This window comes from Eulemur rufifrons, chromosome 14 (assembly GCF_041146395.1).
Source record: "Eulemur rufifrons isolate Redbay chromosome 14, OSU_ERuf_1, whole genome shotgun sequence".
In the NCBI taxonomy this organism is placed as follows: Eukaryota; Metazoa; Chordata; class Mammalia; order Primates; family Lemuridae; genus Eulemur; species Eulemur rufifrons.
The window spans coordinates 1,718,402-1,733,993 of record NC_090996.1 but is presented as its reverse complement, the minus strand read 5'-3'; the positions used below and the strand labels follow the sequence as shown (position 1 = coordinate 1,733,993).

At 41.4% G+C, this 15,592-nt stretch overlaps 1 protein-coding gene across 1 annotated transcript; it reads right to left on the bottom strand.

Moving 5' to 3' along the window:
• Positions 1 to 4,114: 4,114 nt before the first annotated feature.
• AHSP (alpha hemoglobin stabilizing protein) lies at positions 4,115 to 4,678 on the bottom strand. The gene is made up of 2 exons (XM_069486669.1): positions 4,604 to 4,678; positions 4,115 to 4,348 (listed from the first exon to the last, which is right to left on the bottom strand). Exons 1-2 carry the CDS (start codon positions 4,676 to 4,678, stop codon positions 4,115 to 4,117), a joined length of 309 nt encoding a protein of 102 aa, XP_069342770.1.
• Between the last annotated feature and the right edge of the window lie 10,914 nt (positions 4,679 to 15,592).

The following is a 15,592-nucleotide window of genomic DNA, read 5'->3' as shown; positions in this document are numbered from 1 at the left end:
TGGAGCCTTGAACATTCCCAGGCACTGACAAAGGTGCCTAGGTTGTTTCCTAAGGCACTGAAAGAAACTAGTCTCATCCTTGAGCCAAATTTCTTAAACTTTCATATAAACTCCATACCTTGACTGCCTTGCTGCAGACATACCTAGGAAGAACATCACTTTTTTCTCACTGTCTGTCATGAGGATGGCTGCAGCACTCTCTAAGTTTCCCTAGTAAATGCTTCAGACTGATCACCCTGGACTTTGGTGCTTCTGTCTTTGGAATTTCAACCAGCCCCATCTCAGGATGGTTTGGGGCATTCCCTTATGGGAATTCCCCTGCTGTCACCTTTGGGGAGACTCTAGCCATGGATTTGATGGGAGGAAACAATTAGTGTAACTGGTAGGATCCCAAAGAAATGAGCTAGGGAAGAGAAGAGCTTACTGGGACATCCCAGGCTGGCTGCCAGGATCTATGTGGGGTTCTGTGACCCACTTGTTTGATGTTTGTGGACTGCCCCGGGAGTACTAAGATGCTCCAAAAGCTCCAGAAGACTTGGCTAGCCTTACAGAAGATTTAAGGAAGCCGATGCTTAGTGAAGGGGATAGACTGACCTCTGTTGTGGGCAGTCTGCCTGGCAACAGAGTCTCAGCTGGCAGCCAAAGCAAGGTGTGCAAATTAGAGGAAGAATTACAACTGGAAAGAGACATGCACTCCACCACTACTCTGTTAGTTACCCACATGATGGGGAAAATGGAAGAGGGGGACTCTGCCAAGAGGCACCCAGGGAGCTCACAACCTCGGTCCTGGCACCTGGAAAGCTTTGGGTGGTGATGGCTGCATCTCTGAGTCCCACCTGCTGGCAGTAGGGAAATAGAAGAAAAAAAAAAAAAAAAGGAAAAGAGCACCCTGCACCCCACGTTGGTCACAAACTTGGTGGTGGCTCTGAGTGGCCGCTGGCAGAAGCAGTAGCTCAGTCAGCCCATGCCAGATTGTGTGTGAGGTAATGCATATGTTAATTAGCCTGATTTAGCCATACCACAATACATACATATTTCAAAACATCCTGTTATACATGAAAAATATATAAAAGTTTTTGGCAGTTATGAAAAATAACTTAATTTTTAAAAAGGAATAATGGTCAATGTCTGGGTCAGTGTGAGGCACAGTTTCAAGATCAGGATGAAGATGAGAATTAAAATCAATGTCAGAAAGAGCTTCGTAGTCAGAGTCAGGGTGATGGTCAGGGTCAGGGTCAGGTTGAGGGTCAGAATATGGATCATAGTGAGATATGGAAGAGTGTGAGAGTCAGAGTGAGTGTCAAGTAAAGCTCAGGGTAAAAAGGAGGGTCAGAACCAAGGTAAGGGTCACAGCCAGGATCAGAATCATGTAGATTGTCTTTGGAAGGGTCAATGTGAAGGTCACATTTAGGTTCACAGGCAGCGTGAGGGACACCCACGTAAATGAGTGAGCATCAAGTTCCAGTCAGGGTGAGTATCAGGGTCAGAGAAATGGTCACTTCAGGGTCAAGGTGAAGGTAAGTGTCAGAATTGGGTGAAAGTGAGGGTCAGGGCAGTATCAGAGTAAAGGGTGAGAGTATACACTTCAGGGTCAAGAATCATGGTTATGATCAGTGTCTAGATCAATTTGAGGATCAAGGTCAGGGTCACGGTGAGGGTCAGGATCAATGTCATGGTTATGGTAGGTAGGGTCATTGAGGGTCAATCTCAGAGTAAGGATCAGGGTAAGATTCAGGTTGAGGATCAAGGTCAGAGTCAGAGTGAAAGAGTCAAGTAAAGTTTAGGGTCCAGTTTAGCATGAGGATCAGTGTAAGGCTGAGAATGAGAGACAATGTCAGTATGAAAGTCAGGGACATTGTGAGGATAAGATGGTCAGAGGTAAGATGAGGTTAAAGGTGAGGCTCAAGTTCAGGATCAGTCCCAGGGTCAGGGTGAGGATCCTGATGGTTCATAACACCTTCTCTGAAAAATAAACTATTCCAAATTTTACTTCTTGTAGATTTCCAACCAGACACTTGGGTGAAAGGAATGTAAGAACAGGAAGTTCGGTTAGGTTTTTCTGTCCTAAAAATATTTTTTTACAACTATTTGATTTCACAAGCTTATGGAATGGTTGGAATGGAGTTTAGATGTTGAACATCCCATGCACGGTAAGAATATTTTCTACTGCGTACCTGATAATTGATCATCTTCCTTTGTCGGAGCACATGAGGAATGATTACCTAAACAGCTCCAAAAGCTGGATAGTTTTAAATTTATGGAAAGTTCGTCTTCATTAGTTGAGCCAAAATGGCTTCTGACCATTCTTTTCAGCTAAGCTACACAACCCAACAGAATAACTCAAATACAATAAGCTCTCCATACTTTTGGGTTCCACCCATATCTTTGGGTCTGTGGACTCCACCATCCACAGATGGAAAACATCTGGTGGAAGAAATGGATGGTTGCTTCTGTACTAAACATGTACAGACTTTTTTTCTTGTCATTGTGTTTATTCCCTAAACAATACAGTATGACAACTATTTACATAGCATTTACACTGTATTAGGTATTACAGGTAATCTAGAGATCATTTAAAGTGTACTGAAGGATGTGTGCAAGTTATATGTAAACACTACACCATTTTATACAAGGGACTTGAACATCCGTGGGTTTGGGTATCCGTAGGAGGGAAGACTGTACTTTTTCATATAGTCCCTCAGTCACTCTCCTCCGCTCATGCACAGGTCTTTTTGTAAAGGTGAGGCTGTTCACTGTCCCACCTGAGCGGGCCCTGGGTCCCCACTAACAGACGGAGATTTCCTGAGGACTGCAGTGGGAAGGCCCGGGCCTCTGCCTGGGCCACCGACCACAGCTCAGAGGCGCTCGCTGCCTGCTTCCCTGGGAGGCCGCCACTCTCAGGCTGGGCCGGAGGCCTCTTCACACCCCAAGGTTGGAAGGATGACTGGGGACACCGACCTGGTTCCCTTTTCACCTTGGTCCAAACTGCAGAGACCCAAAAAACAACAGTCGGAGGTGAAGGTTCACAGATCCAAGGGGAAAGCCTGCTGGAGGCTGGAACGAGGGAACAACCTCTCTCCCCGCAAACTTTTCCCGCTGAAGAAAGAACGCAGAAGGCCGCCGGGAGACCGCCCGCTACCTTCCCGGGCGCGCGCGCGCCCTGCCCCGCGTCTGATTGGTGCGCTCCGCCTCCTGGCCCCGCCCCCGTCCCGCGGCCCCGCCTCCAGCGCGCCGACTCTCTTCCCGGAGGCTGTTTGTGAAGTCAGCCCCGCGGCCTGGCACCCTTCTGAAAAGGGTCCTGAGCCTGGCCCGGCCCTGGTTCCACCCAGAGCCCTGAAATAAAGAGGCTTAGAGTCTGGAGGTCTAACAGAGAGGAAGTCTAGTCCCGGGAAGTGACAGGAGAAGTTTGGGGCAGCGGGGAAGCCAGTGTCTCTGCTTCCCAATCCTGTGCTCTGGGGCCTTTGGTGGAGCCGAAGATAAGGGGTTCCCCCAACCTGAAATATAAGGGACGTGCTAAATGGTTCCCAAGATCCTCTCCAACTCTAAATTACTGAGATGCTCGGGGAGGTCCTCTGTGGTAGTCTTAGAGTCAGAATCAGAAGATCCTAGCTAAAACGTTGGAGCTGGGGCTAAGGGCAGGGGATTGAAAAATCCAGGCAGTGGACCTGGCTCAGGGTGAACAAGACGGGAAGACTTCCAACAGTTTTCTCCTAGACAAGCATGTCACAGGACAATTTCTGCAGGGCTTCTATCCCTCTTTCTTTTTTCTACCACCCCCTTGCCCCAGCACTTTCTCTTTAGTCCCTGCCTGCCTGGCCCCTTGTTCAGCCTATATTAGTACTGCCTGACAGTTACTTAGAGCTGCTAACCTCTGCTGTAAGGAATTAAGTCTCCAAGATCATACCTGAGAAGGAGGGCTGAAGTAAAATGGACCAACTGCCTCTACAACTCAGGACAGACAATGGAAGAAGAGCCAGCAAGTCCAGCAAAACCAGTATTAGTCTTTATTGAGATGCCAAGGCAGAGTAACACCGAAGGAGCACAGCCTGGGGACATGAAGAACACGGAGCCAGAACCTAAGAGTCTTTCAGAGATGAAAAACTGGGTCTCTGGGCTAGAAGGAAGGCAGTGGGTGATTTAGGTGCTCATGGGACTTCAGGAAGGCCCTATATTTGGCCAGGAAAGTGTTGGCCAGAGTGTTCAGCTCTTGCTGAAGTTGCTGCAGAGCCCTGTCTTGCTCTTCCTGCTCCCCTGTCACCTGCCGCCTGTAATAGTTGATGTAGAAGTTCATCCAGTCGTCCACCACTGTCACCATGGCTTCTTCAGAGACAGGAGGATCGTTAAAGACCTGGGGGATCAGGACGGGATGAGTTGGCAAGGGAGAATGTGGTCAGCAACATGATTCCGGAATACCCAGAATAGTCCCACAAACCCTCACATCCTCTTTCGTCTGATTTGTGTTCCCTGTTTCTAATGGTTTCCGTCAACTCCACCATTACCTCCCAGCTCCAAATTATCCTTTCTTCTCTGCCCTCATCCCCCACAACCTCCCCACACTCCCAGTCTCCAGGCCTATCCTTTGAAACAGAATGCCTGGACTTACCTGTTGTTTCAGCAGAACATTAAATTCCTTCATTCCCGTGGAAATGAGATTCTTATTGGTCTGAAGAAAGGCCATCTGCCTGGTTAGAGAAAGAGACAGAACTTAAGTATCCATTTCACTCAACCCTGGGTATTTCCCCCAATCCTCTCATTCCCCTTAAAAATCCCTCATGCCTTGCAAGGCTGCCTCCTTTCCAAAACCTTTCAAATTTTTCTCTGCTCTGAGGTCACATTTCCCCCAATTGGGCTCACCTGCAGGTCCAGCAATGCTGCGTATGTCTCACCCACACACTTAAGGCTGCGGATGTCCCTCTGTGCCAAGCTAGATGTAGGCAAGGAGTCAAGTATCAGCCTAAGAGGGAAACACCCTGTGTCTAGGTCCTGAGGGAGACTGATAGGTCAACCTGGGGAGGAGAAGGAGGGAGGGGCTTCCCTGAAGTTAGAAAGATAGCAAGGCCAAGAAAAACAGATAATTGAGGAAACCCAGAAAACACAAGAGCCAACCCAGGGATATAATTGCCCTTTGCCCCCACATCCCAGTATCCAGGCTCCAAATGCTAAGGAAACTCACATTTACTGAGTCCCTGTTACATAACAGGCACTTTTGTGTAATCACAATAATGTGATGGTAATTATTCTCCCAGTTCATAGAGGATATATAGATAGCAGCTTACATTATATTTATTCATTTGTGCCAGGCACTGTTTCAAGCATGTATTAAATATTTATCCTTATAAAAATTATTTTTTAGACACATTTTGCAGATGAACCATCTGTAAGAGGTGAGGACTGAACTGTACCAGGCTGTGCTCCACAAGAATGGAGGCACATCTGTCTTGTTCGCTACCATATCATAAGGTACTCAATAAAGCAGAAATACTCTTTTTCTTCTTTTTAAATACTTTTGCTGGTGCTTTTCATTTGCAGTAGATGTTTTTCAGATTTCAAACTTACTACATGCTAATTGAAATAATTTAAAAAATGTACAAAAAAGTTGATCATTTTTGCCCCCTCCCAGAAGTAATCAGCATTAAAGACACATATATTTCCTGTCACATTTTTTCCATTCAAAACTCAGCATTCATAGTCATAGGCACCTACCTATACATCCATAGAGGTTTGTTAATTTGCTTTATTGGTTATAGCATTTTCTTTATTAATATACAGCAAAATTGATTTCCTTTTGGTGTACAATTTATTAATTTTAACACATTTATAGATTTATGTAACTACGACCATGTGAACTAAAATAAAATCTTAAGGCTCCCTGCTCCACCGGTTGACTGAATGGACCCCCTGCTGGCCAAGGAGATACCCTAAAACTGAATTGCTGGCCATGAGGAGGTAGGTCAGACATGCCTCATTATGCCCCTCTCCCTTCTTGTAAATATCCTTTATAACTCATTAACAGGTCTGAGGCTGTACAAGACAAACCTGCAAGTCCTCAATTTACACAACAGATACATGGCCGGGAGCTTGTCTCTGATTAACAGACTTCCGTATCTTAACTTAAAAAATTCCAAGCCTTTAGAAAAAACTTCATTTCTTAAACCAATTACACGTTAGAGAATCTTTAAACCTACCTATAACCTGTAAGCCTCCGCTTTGAGATGTCCCAACTTTTCAGGCCAAACCAATGTATGCCTTCCATGTGCTGATTTATGACTTTACCTGTCTCCCTAAAACGGGTAAAACCAAACTGCAACCCAGCCACAGTGAGTCCACTTGCTCAAGGTTTCTTGGGTGTGGCTCCAGGCCATAGGTCCTCAAATTTGGCTCTTTAAATATTTTTAAATATTTAAACCTCTTTATTTTACGGAGTTTGGCTTCTTTTCTGTTGACAACCACAATCAGAATACAGAACATTTCCATCACCCCCAAAAACTCCTTCATGCTACCCTTTTGCAGCTACGTCCACCCACACCCCTAAATTCTGGCAACCACTAATCTGTTCTTCTTCACTACAGTTCAGTCTTTTTGAGGATGTCACATAAATGGAATCATATAGTATATAACCTTTGAGACTGACTTCTTTCAGTCAGCATAATGTGCTTGAGATTCATCCAAGTTGTTGCAAATATCAATAAGTTGTTCCTTTTTCATTGCCGAGTGTGTATTGCATGAATGCACCACAGTTTGTTTATTCATTCAGCCACTGTAGGACATCTGGATTGTTTGTAGTTTGGGGCAAATATATATAGAGCTACTAAAAATATTTGTGTACAAGTTTCTATGTGAACATGTTTTCATTTATATAGGGTAGAAAACATTTGTTACCATGAGAGGAAATCATTGCGCTATAACCTGACAAAGGATGTATGTACAGAATTTATAACAAACTCTTACAGTTCAACAATAAAACAACCCAATTTCTTAAATTGCCAAAAGACTAGAACAGATACTTCACAAAGAAGATATACAAATAACCAATAAGATGTTCAACATCACTAGTCATCATAGAAATGCAAATTAAAACCACAATATGATACCACTACATGCCCATTACAAGGACTAAAATTAAAAAGACTGGTTAAGTGTTGGTAAGGATGTGGAACAACCAGCATTCTCATATGCTGCTGGTGGGAGTATAAAGTGGTACAACCACTTTGAAAAACAGTTTGTCAGTTTCTTATAAAATTCAATATATACTTACTATATGACCCAGTAATTTCACTCCTAGGTACTTTACCCATAAAAAAACAAATGTGCATGTCTACAAAAATACTTACATGCAAATGCAAATGTTCACAGTAACTTTATTTTTAATAGCAAAACTTGAAACTGTTACCAAAAGCTCGGCTTTTGTCCTTTTTTTTTTTTTTGAGACAAAATTTTGCTCCGTTGCCCGGGCTAGAGTGAGTGCCGTGGCGTCAGCCTAGCTCACAGCAACCTCAGACTCCTGGACTTAAGGGATCCTACTGCCTCAGCTTCCTGAGTAGCTGGGACTACAGGCATGCACCACCATGCCCGGCTATTTTTTTCTATATATATATTTTTTTAGTTGGCCAGATAATTTCTTTCTATTTTTAGTAAAGACGGGGGTCTTGCTCTTGCTCAGGCTGGTCTCGAACTCCTGACCTTGAGCGATCCACCCGCCTCGGTCTCCCAGAGTGCAAGGATTACAGGCATGAGCCACTGCGCCCGGCCTGTTCTTGTCCTTGAGGCCACATCAGAAGAATGAGAACAAGTGATTTGAGGAGAAGAAAGAGAAGTTTATTGATTTGCCAGCAAATGAGAAGGATGGAGACTTCTGTCTATAATGCCATTGTCCTAACATATAATAAGCAGAAATACAGAGCTTTTAAAGGGAGGCCATTCAGCTTCAGGCAATTGCTGTTCATCTACAGTTGATGCCCCTGATCCTTTCATCTCCAGAACCTGCTGGGAACTCTGCCACCTGGACTTCCACCAAGACGGTTCTGCTGAGCCATCCCCTGCTGTGCAAAGAACAGAAGACACTCCCATGCCCCACCCAACCGCTGGCCTGAGGCAGGGATGCAGGCTCCAGTTTCTGAAAAGAGTGGGGGAAGCTTCAAAGAGAAAGAAAACATTTTTGATGGTTGTTGTTTTTTTTTTTCAGTACATTCCGTCTGTTATATACTCCCCATTCTCTATTTTACAATTCCATATGTATGGGAGGAGAGGTGACTACTCTGTTACAAAACAATCCAAATGTCCAAAAACCAGTGAATGGATATACAAATGGTAATACATTCATACCTTGGAATGCTACTAGCAATAAAAAGAAACAGAGTAATGGTGCTCCTGATATGGATGGATCTCAGAAACAGTATGCCGAGCAAAAGAAGCCAGACCTAAAGACTAAATACAGTATAATTCCATTTCTGTGAAATTCTAGACTAGATAAAACTAATCTATAGTGAGAGAAAGCAGATGAGTGGTTGCCTGGGATCAGAATACAAGTGTGCCAATTAAAATTCAAAGGTGTCCAAAAGAACTTTTTTGAATACTGCACATATATATCTTGATCATACTACATATTTTCACTATTAGAAAGAATGTAAATTGGTAAAGCTTTTTAGAAGGATAATTTAACAGTATTTCTGCAAATTAAGATACATGTGCCCTTCAAAACAATGGTTCTTCTCGGGTCTCTATTTTAAAGAAATATTCCTATTCTATGCACAGAAAAGCCTGTACAAGGAATTTACCATACCAGTTTGTAATAATGAAAAGGTAGAAACAACATAAAGTTCCTTCAATATGGAGAATCTTTAATGAAACTATAGTATGACATGCAGCTATTAAAATAAATGAGGTGTACACATATGTGCTGGTATGAAGGATATCTATGACAATGTTAAACAAACTGCAGATAGAGCAGGCTACCCCAGCCCGGGAGTATGGGAGTGGGAATTAAGTGAAAAACTGTATATTTGTGTGTGTGTGTGTGTGTGTGTGCGTGTGACCATAGACTATGTTTACTTCTGGGGATGGAGTGATATTGGTTGGAAAAAAGAAAGTGGGATAATTGTTAAGGGAGAATTTGATCTTATCTGTCTATACTGTTTGAATTACTTTACAGCAAGAATGTATCCCTCTATTATTATAAAAGTACAAAATTCTTAAAAGGAGTACAAAGCAAAAAAGAAAGAAGAAGGTATAGTTCTAAAATCATCAACCTCAAATTTGAATCCTGCCTCAGTGCCTAGAAGATTAATAGCAGCTTGCTAAATATATGTTGAATGAATAAATGAATGATGATTTTGCCTCAAGCTCTGGGACCTTGGTCACTATACATACATAAGCTTCATTTTTCTTGTCTGTAAAGGAAGAAGATGATAGGTGGCTCCCACCTATAATCACAGCTACACCAGAGGCTGAGGCAGGAGGATCACTTGAGGCCACGAGTTCGAGGCTGCAGTGAGCTATGTTCAGGCCGCTGCACTCCAGCCTGGGTGACAGAGTGAGACCGTGTCTCTGAAAAAAAAAAAAAAGAAAGGAAGGAAGAAAAAGAAAAAAAGAAATGATACCAAGGTACTTTTTATTAAATTAGATAATAAAAATGTTTTAAAAGAAAACACAGTAGTGGAGGAATGTGAAACCTGCCTATATGCAGGGCTGACTGTAGGACTTGAGTATGTGGGATTTTTGTATATGCTGGGATCCTGTAACCAATCCCCAGAGTATAACAAGGGACGACTGCACTGTCATGCCTGGATTTAGGCGCAGGCTACCAGGAGGCCTCATGAGGTAGAGGAAGGGGAACTATCACTCATCTCTTTGCCAAGCGACTGATCTGCACATTCAAGTGAGGTGAAGTGTATGCTGGGTCCTTGCCCTCAGGCACTTACAATCCACTTGGGAAGACAAGACATAGGTATTTAATAAAAGTAAACACAAACTGGCTCCAGGCAGTTTTATTTATGCTAAAGGCCAAATAAATACTATAATGAGCAAGGGCTGTCATAGTCTCTGAGTGGGGAGAGGTCCAGGTGGGCAATGGTGATCAGTAAAGCTGCAAAGGGTCCATAAATAATGTCTATTCCAGTTTTCCCGGGACAGCTCCTCTTCAGAGCTGTATTCCAACATAATTATTAATAGCACCTTCCTTAATGACACTCTCAAAAGTCCTGGTTTGGACAATATATGGTGACACTAATCATGAGGACCATCTGCCTCACATGGAGCAAAGGGCCTCCCATTTGAACACTTGACATTATCTCCAAATAATGACCAACACTGAAATAGTACGTACCATGTGCCAAACACACTTTAAGAGCTTTGTGCATAGGACTCATTTAGTCCTCATCCCAACCCTATGTGGCAGGTACTAGTATTATTTCCATTTTGCAGATGAAGAAACTGAAGGACAGATAAGTAACTTGCCCAAGACTTCACAGCCACAACCCTAGACAGACCTGCATTCAAAGTAAGGCCCTCTGCAGGGATCATTCTTAGAAGTTTGCCACAGAGTTCAATACACTCATGGAAGCGAACATTTCAAATATAACATGATGTTTGTAACCTTCCATTTTTCACTCTACCAAGATAGTCAAAAATTTTTTTGAAATGAAGATAACTTGTTGATAATGCTATCAATTAAATGGAAAATATGAATTAAAAATTAAATTTCTTCAACTTTGTCTTTAAAGTACTACTCCAAGTGAGATACACCAGTATATTCAAGGCTAACATCATGGCTTAATGTAATTAAGTAATTTATTATCACTTTTAACTGTATGAATTACTATAAACATGACCAAAATAAAGTTGGTATTTGCACTGCAGTGATTTTGTAATTCTACATTGCTTACCAATACATAAAAGGTTTTTTAAAATTTTTATTTTGTAATAACTGCCACAAATATGCTCTGATTCAGAACCGTCAATTTGTGGATGGTATTCCCTCTACTCTCCCTTGGTTTGCTCCAAATATCACACTGTCCTATATCCAAGTGCCAGTTGAGGGTCTTCTCAAGTTGTCCAACTGAATGTGTCCCTTACCATCATTTGTTCTGGTCTCCTGTATCGGCCTGGTTCACTCGAAGTAGGCTTTTTCTTTTTCTTTATTATTCACAGTTTAGTCAATCATACCTAGTACATTCTTTTTTGAATACATATAGACATCATTTTTAATGCCCTTTTCTTCTTTTCCTTTCTAACTTCTACCTGGTTATGTTTAGGACACTGTTATGTTCACTAGTTTCCTATGTTATCTGTTTCAAAGGGTTTTTTATAAGACCTGACACTGTAATCATGAGTTTATGGAAAAAGCATTATGACTTTTAAGCTGAAATAAAAATACACAGATGACTAATTTAATCCTCATCCCAACTCTATATGGTAGGTACTAGTATTATTTCTATTATTTCCATTTTGCAGATGAAGAAACTGAAGGACACAGAAATAAGCATAATAACTTGCCCAAGATCTCACAGATTTAAAGAACTCTTGTAACACAACCCTTTTATAACTAACAGTAAATTTTCCCATTGAACATAAATAATATTAGTTTAAGTTTAAATATTAGCCTTAAGGATAAGAAAAGTTTGGCCTACAATGTCCTGCAGTTTGGCTCCTACCTAACTCCATATCATTACCTTTTCCCATGCACCCTCTTGCTAGACTACTGCCACACTGACCTTTGTTTAATGTTAGGTACTATGCTCCCACCCCTCTCAGGACCTTTGTACATGCTGTTCCTTCTTTCCAGAAAACTCTTTTGCCCATCTTGATCAAGTTAACTCTTACTTGAAATCTCAGCTAAATAAACACTTCCTCAAAAAAAGTTTCCCTTGATCCCACTAATTAGCTAAATTCTCCTTCTTAAAAGCCCTCAGATTATCCAGAGAGGAAAGTCAGATGAGTCAAAAGTCTTAAAAATAATTAAAAAAAAAAAAAACCTTCATTTTAAATATCAGATACCTTTCTCCAGCAATTGAAACAGTTTCAACTTTGCATTTATTTGTATGATTATTTGATTAATATCCTTCTTTAACTGTAGGATATAAATTCCAGAAGACCAAGATCCATGACTATTTTCGCTCATTATCCCAGTGAGTACATAATAGATATCAACACATGTATGTTAAGGAAAGACACTAGAAAACCACTGGCAAAAAAAAGAGACCAAACACTGAGTCAATGGTTTTTAAAAAAAATCATTATGGCTTTTCAGCTGAAAACAAAATACGAAACCATAATTGGTAGCGTTCTTTAGACTTGACAGTTTTCAAAAGAAAAAAAACAGTTCAATTCCTGTGGTAGGGGTAGATGTGATGATAATTTATATCATAGGGCTACCTGAAAATAAATTAGATGCAAACAAAACTTATAATGTAAATAGAGAAAACATAAGTTATATCCTTTTGTTACTTTTAGCATTTATTTATATATAAGATTTATAGTTTTAATTGTGTATTATTGGCCAGGCGCGGTGGCTCACGCCTGTAATCCTAGCACTCTGGGAGGCCGAGGCGGGAGGACTGCTTGAGCTCAGGAGTTTGAGACCAGCCTGAGCAAGAGTGAGACCCTGTCTCTACTAAAAATAGAAAGAAATTATATGGACAGCTAAAAATATATATATAGAAAAAATTAGCCGGGCATGGTGGCACATGCCTATGGCTACTTGGGAGGCTGAGGCAGGAGGATTGCTTGAGCCCAGGAGTTTGAGGTTGCTGTGAGCCAGGCTGACGCCACGGCACTCTAGCCTGGGCAACAGAGCGAGACTCTGTCTCAAAAAAAAAAAAAAAAATTGTGTATTATTTACTACTGTTCCTAGGGACCAAGCTGGGTATGAGTTTTAATTATGAAAGGAAAAAGAACCTCAGTTAGTTATTCTGAATTTTATTTTTTTTTATTTATTTATTTTTTTTTGGTTTATTGTACATGCTTTATTAAAATGGTACTTGTATTTACAGTATCTGCAGAAAGAGTCCCTTCCAAGGCGCTCTCACACACATTCAGACACACCCATACAGGCATCCATACTACGGCCCCATGCACCGCACCAGTGACATGTGAGGGTCAGACACCTAAAATTAGGCAGCTGTTGGGGGATAAGTGTTGTTGATTTTTCAATTTTTTTGGAAAGAGAAAAGCATGGGAGAATGCATTTGGCCATTACAATGCTAATTAAGTTTGTGTACATTAACATATATGGCAGTTAACACTGAATATTCCTTTTACATTCTATATACACAGAATGACATCAAGGTTTTGCAGTCAATAGAATATGCCAACTTCAGTCTCAATGCTGCTTTTAGTGACTTCTGAATTCATATAGGGGCTTTCCCTAAAAATAATTCAAGTCTATGTAAGTGAAATAAGGCACAATTAATATCGATTTGATCTAGGGGAAGGCAAGGGAAGGGAAAAGAAGAGATAAAAACTGGTTTCAAGTGATCTTATTATTGGGGAATTAGCTTTGACTTAAACCCACTTGAAATTCCTTCTTCTAATTTCTAAAGATTTCTTAGAAATAAAGGGTTTTTTTTCTTTTCCCTGACAAAGCCAAAAAGAAAAGTTTGGGAATTCACATTTTAATGTTTCAGTAGCCTAAACTACTCAAATTGATGTGCAAACCCCACCTCCCCTGCCCAGGTCTCCTCTCTCCTCAATGCTAAAATAAAAACACAGCATGGGAAATAGGAGTCCCTTGTTGTTTTCTGAGATTTGTACACTTGAGTAGCAAATACGTATCTGGTTGTCTTTGATATATTGAAAGAAAGAAAGACAGAGAGACAGAGACGAGAGAGAGAGAGAGAGAGAGAGAGAGACACGGAGCAAGGGAGCAAAAGGAAAGAAAAAAGAAAAAGAAGTAACCTTGTGATTTTCTTGCTCTTTAAAAACTCCCTATCTCCTTCTTTTCAGGATGATGAAGCCCCACCAGACATTACAAACAACTGCAACAAATGAGTTTGGCAGCATAAATAATGTCTAGTATTTAAATCTTCATAGTGAGACTCATTTATCTTGTACACAATCTGTTGAATGTTTTTCGCAGCAGGTGACTCATATTCTGAATTTTAATCCTAGCTTTCAAACTAGTAAAAATAAGCTTCCCAATCCCTTCATCCCACTGGAAGCTTTGTCTTTACCTGAATTCCCCTCTTCTGTGACAACCTAGTATCTATCTTCTGCCTGAACCCTGATTAACTCCTGTCCTCCCCAAAAGTACACTGTGATTAACTCTACAGAATTCTAATTGCTTCTTTACTAGGCATATTGACACACTCAATATGTAAAACAACATCAAGCACTCAGTTTGATGTTGTTTTACAAAGGTTCTTAAAGTGTTTTCAAATACATGTTTCGGTCACTCTTAAAAAGTACTTAGTCTTCAAATTTTCTGTTTTATTTTTTTGTCCTCTATTCAAACCAGTACCTGAATATAGAAAACATTACAAGAATGTTAAGTGACTATGCCATCTGTATTTTGAAACTCAAAATTTAAAAAAAAAAAAAAAAAAAAAAAAGAAGGGATTAAGTTTGTCTCAGCCTCAGAGTCATTCTGCATACGTGTCAGGTGAGGTGAGGTAGGGTAGAAGGGCCTTACAGGCTGAAGTCCATGAAGAAGGTGACGGTTTGGGAGAATCAGAAGTCTCAAGTAAGGAGTTGTCAGTTGGAGTCAAACGGTGGGGTTCCAAGAATAACAGGCTAAGAAACCTTCTGATAAAAATAAAAGTGCTTTTGGCAAATTTCTACTTTAGAGTGAATACATTGCACTAGATGGGAAAGAGAAAGGGAACGAGAAAAAGGTGACTTGGAAGGCAGAGAAACATTCTCTTTACACTCTCCACCCAATTTCATGGACCTTCTCCCCCCAAAAACACACACCAACTTCCTATTTTTCTTGTTTTCTGACATTATTGCAATCCCTTGACTTTACCATCCCTCAGATTCTTTAGAATCCTTTCAGAAGTAGTATTCCTCCAATCTCGGAGAAGGCTGAAAGAATTCTAGTCGTTGCCAGGGACGCTCAGAAGAAAAAAAAACCCAAAAAACAAAAAACTGAGGAGCTTAACAGGGCCTCATCTGGTCCAATTTCTTCTCATCATGCATTCATTCATTCATTCATAATTATCTTTTGTGTACCTACTATGTTAGGTAGTACTGGGTTTAAAATAAGGAGTAAAAATATAGTCCCTGGCCTCACAGCAAAAGAGGCAACTGACTTGCCCAAAGACACAGCTAAAAATTCTGTGGCCAAACGGGGTGTTGAACGTAACTGTTTCCCTAGGGTCGCCCTCTTTCCTTCTCCCCATTGCCGGTCACAACGAATTCACTTGCCTCGGGGACTTGGCGGGCCAAAGGGCCCCCACTGCGTTTGCCGCCTAACTACAAAATGCTACAAAGAAAAAGGGCCAGACTAGTGCCGGGGAGGCCGAGAACGGGCCCGGGAGGCCTGAGGGCTGGATCCTGTGAGTTCCGAACACAACAAAGGAGGACGCGTAGACCGGGTGCCCTTTCACAAAGGAAGATTGCCCCTCTGCGGCCACCGTAGCCGAGCCGGACGCGTAGCCTA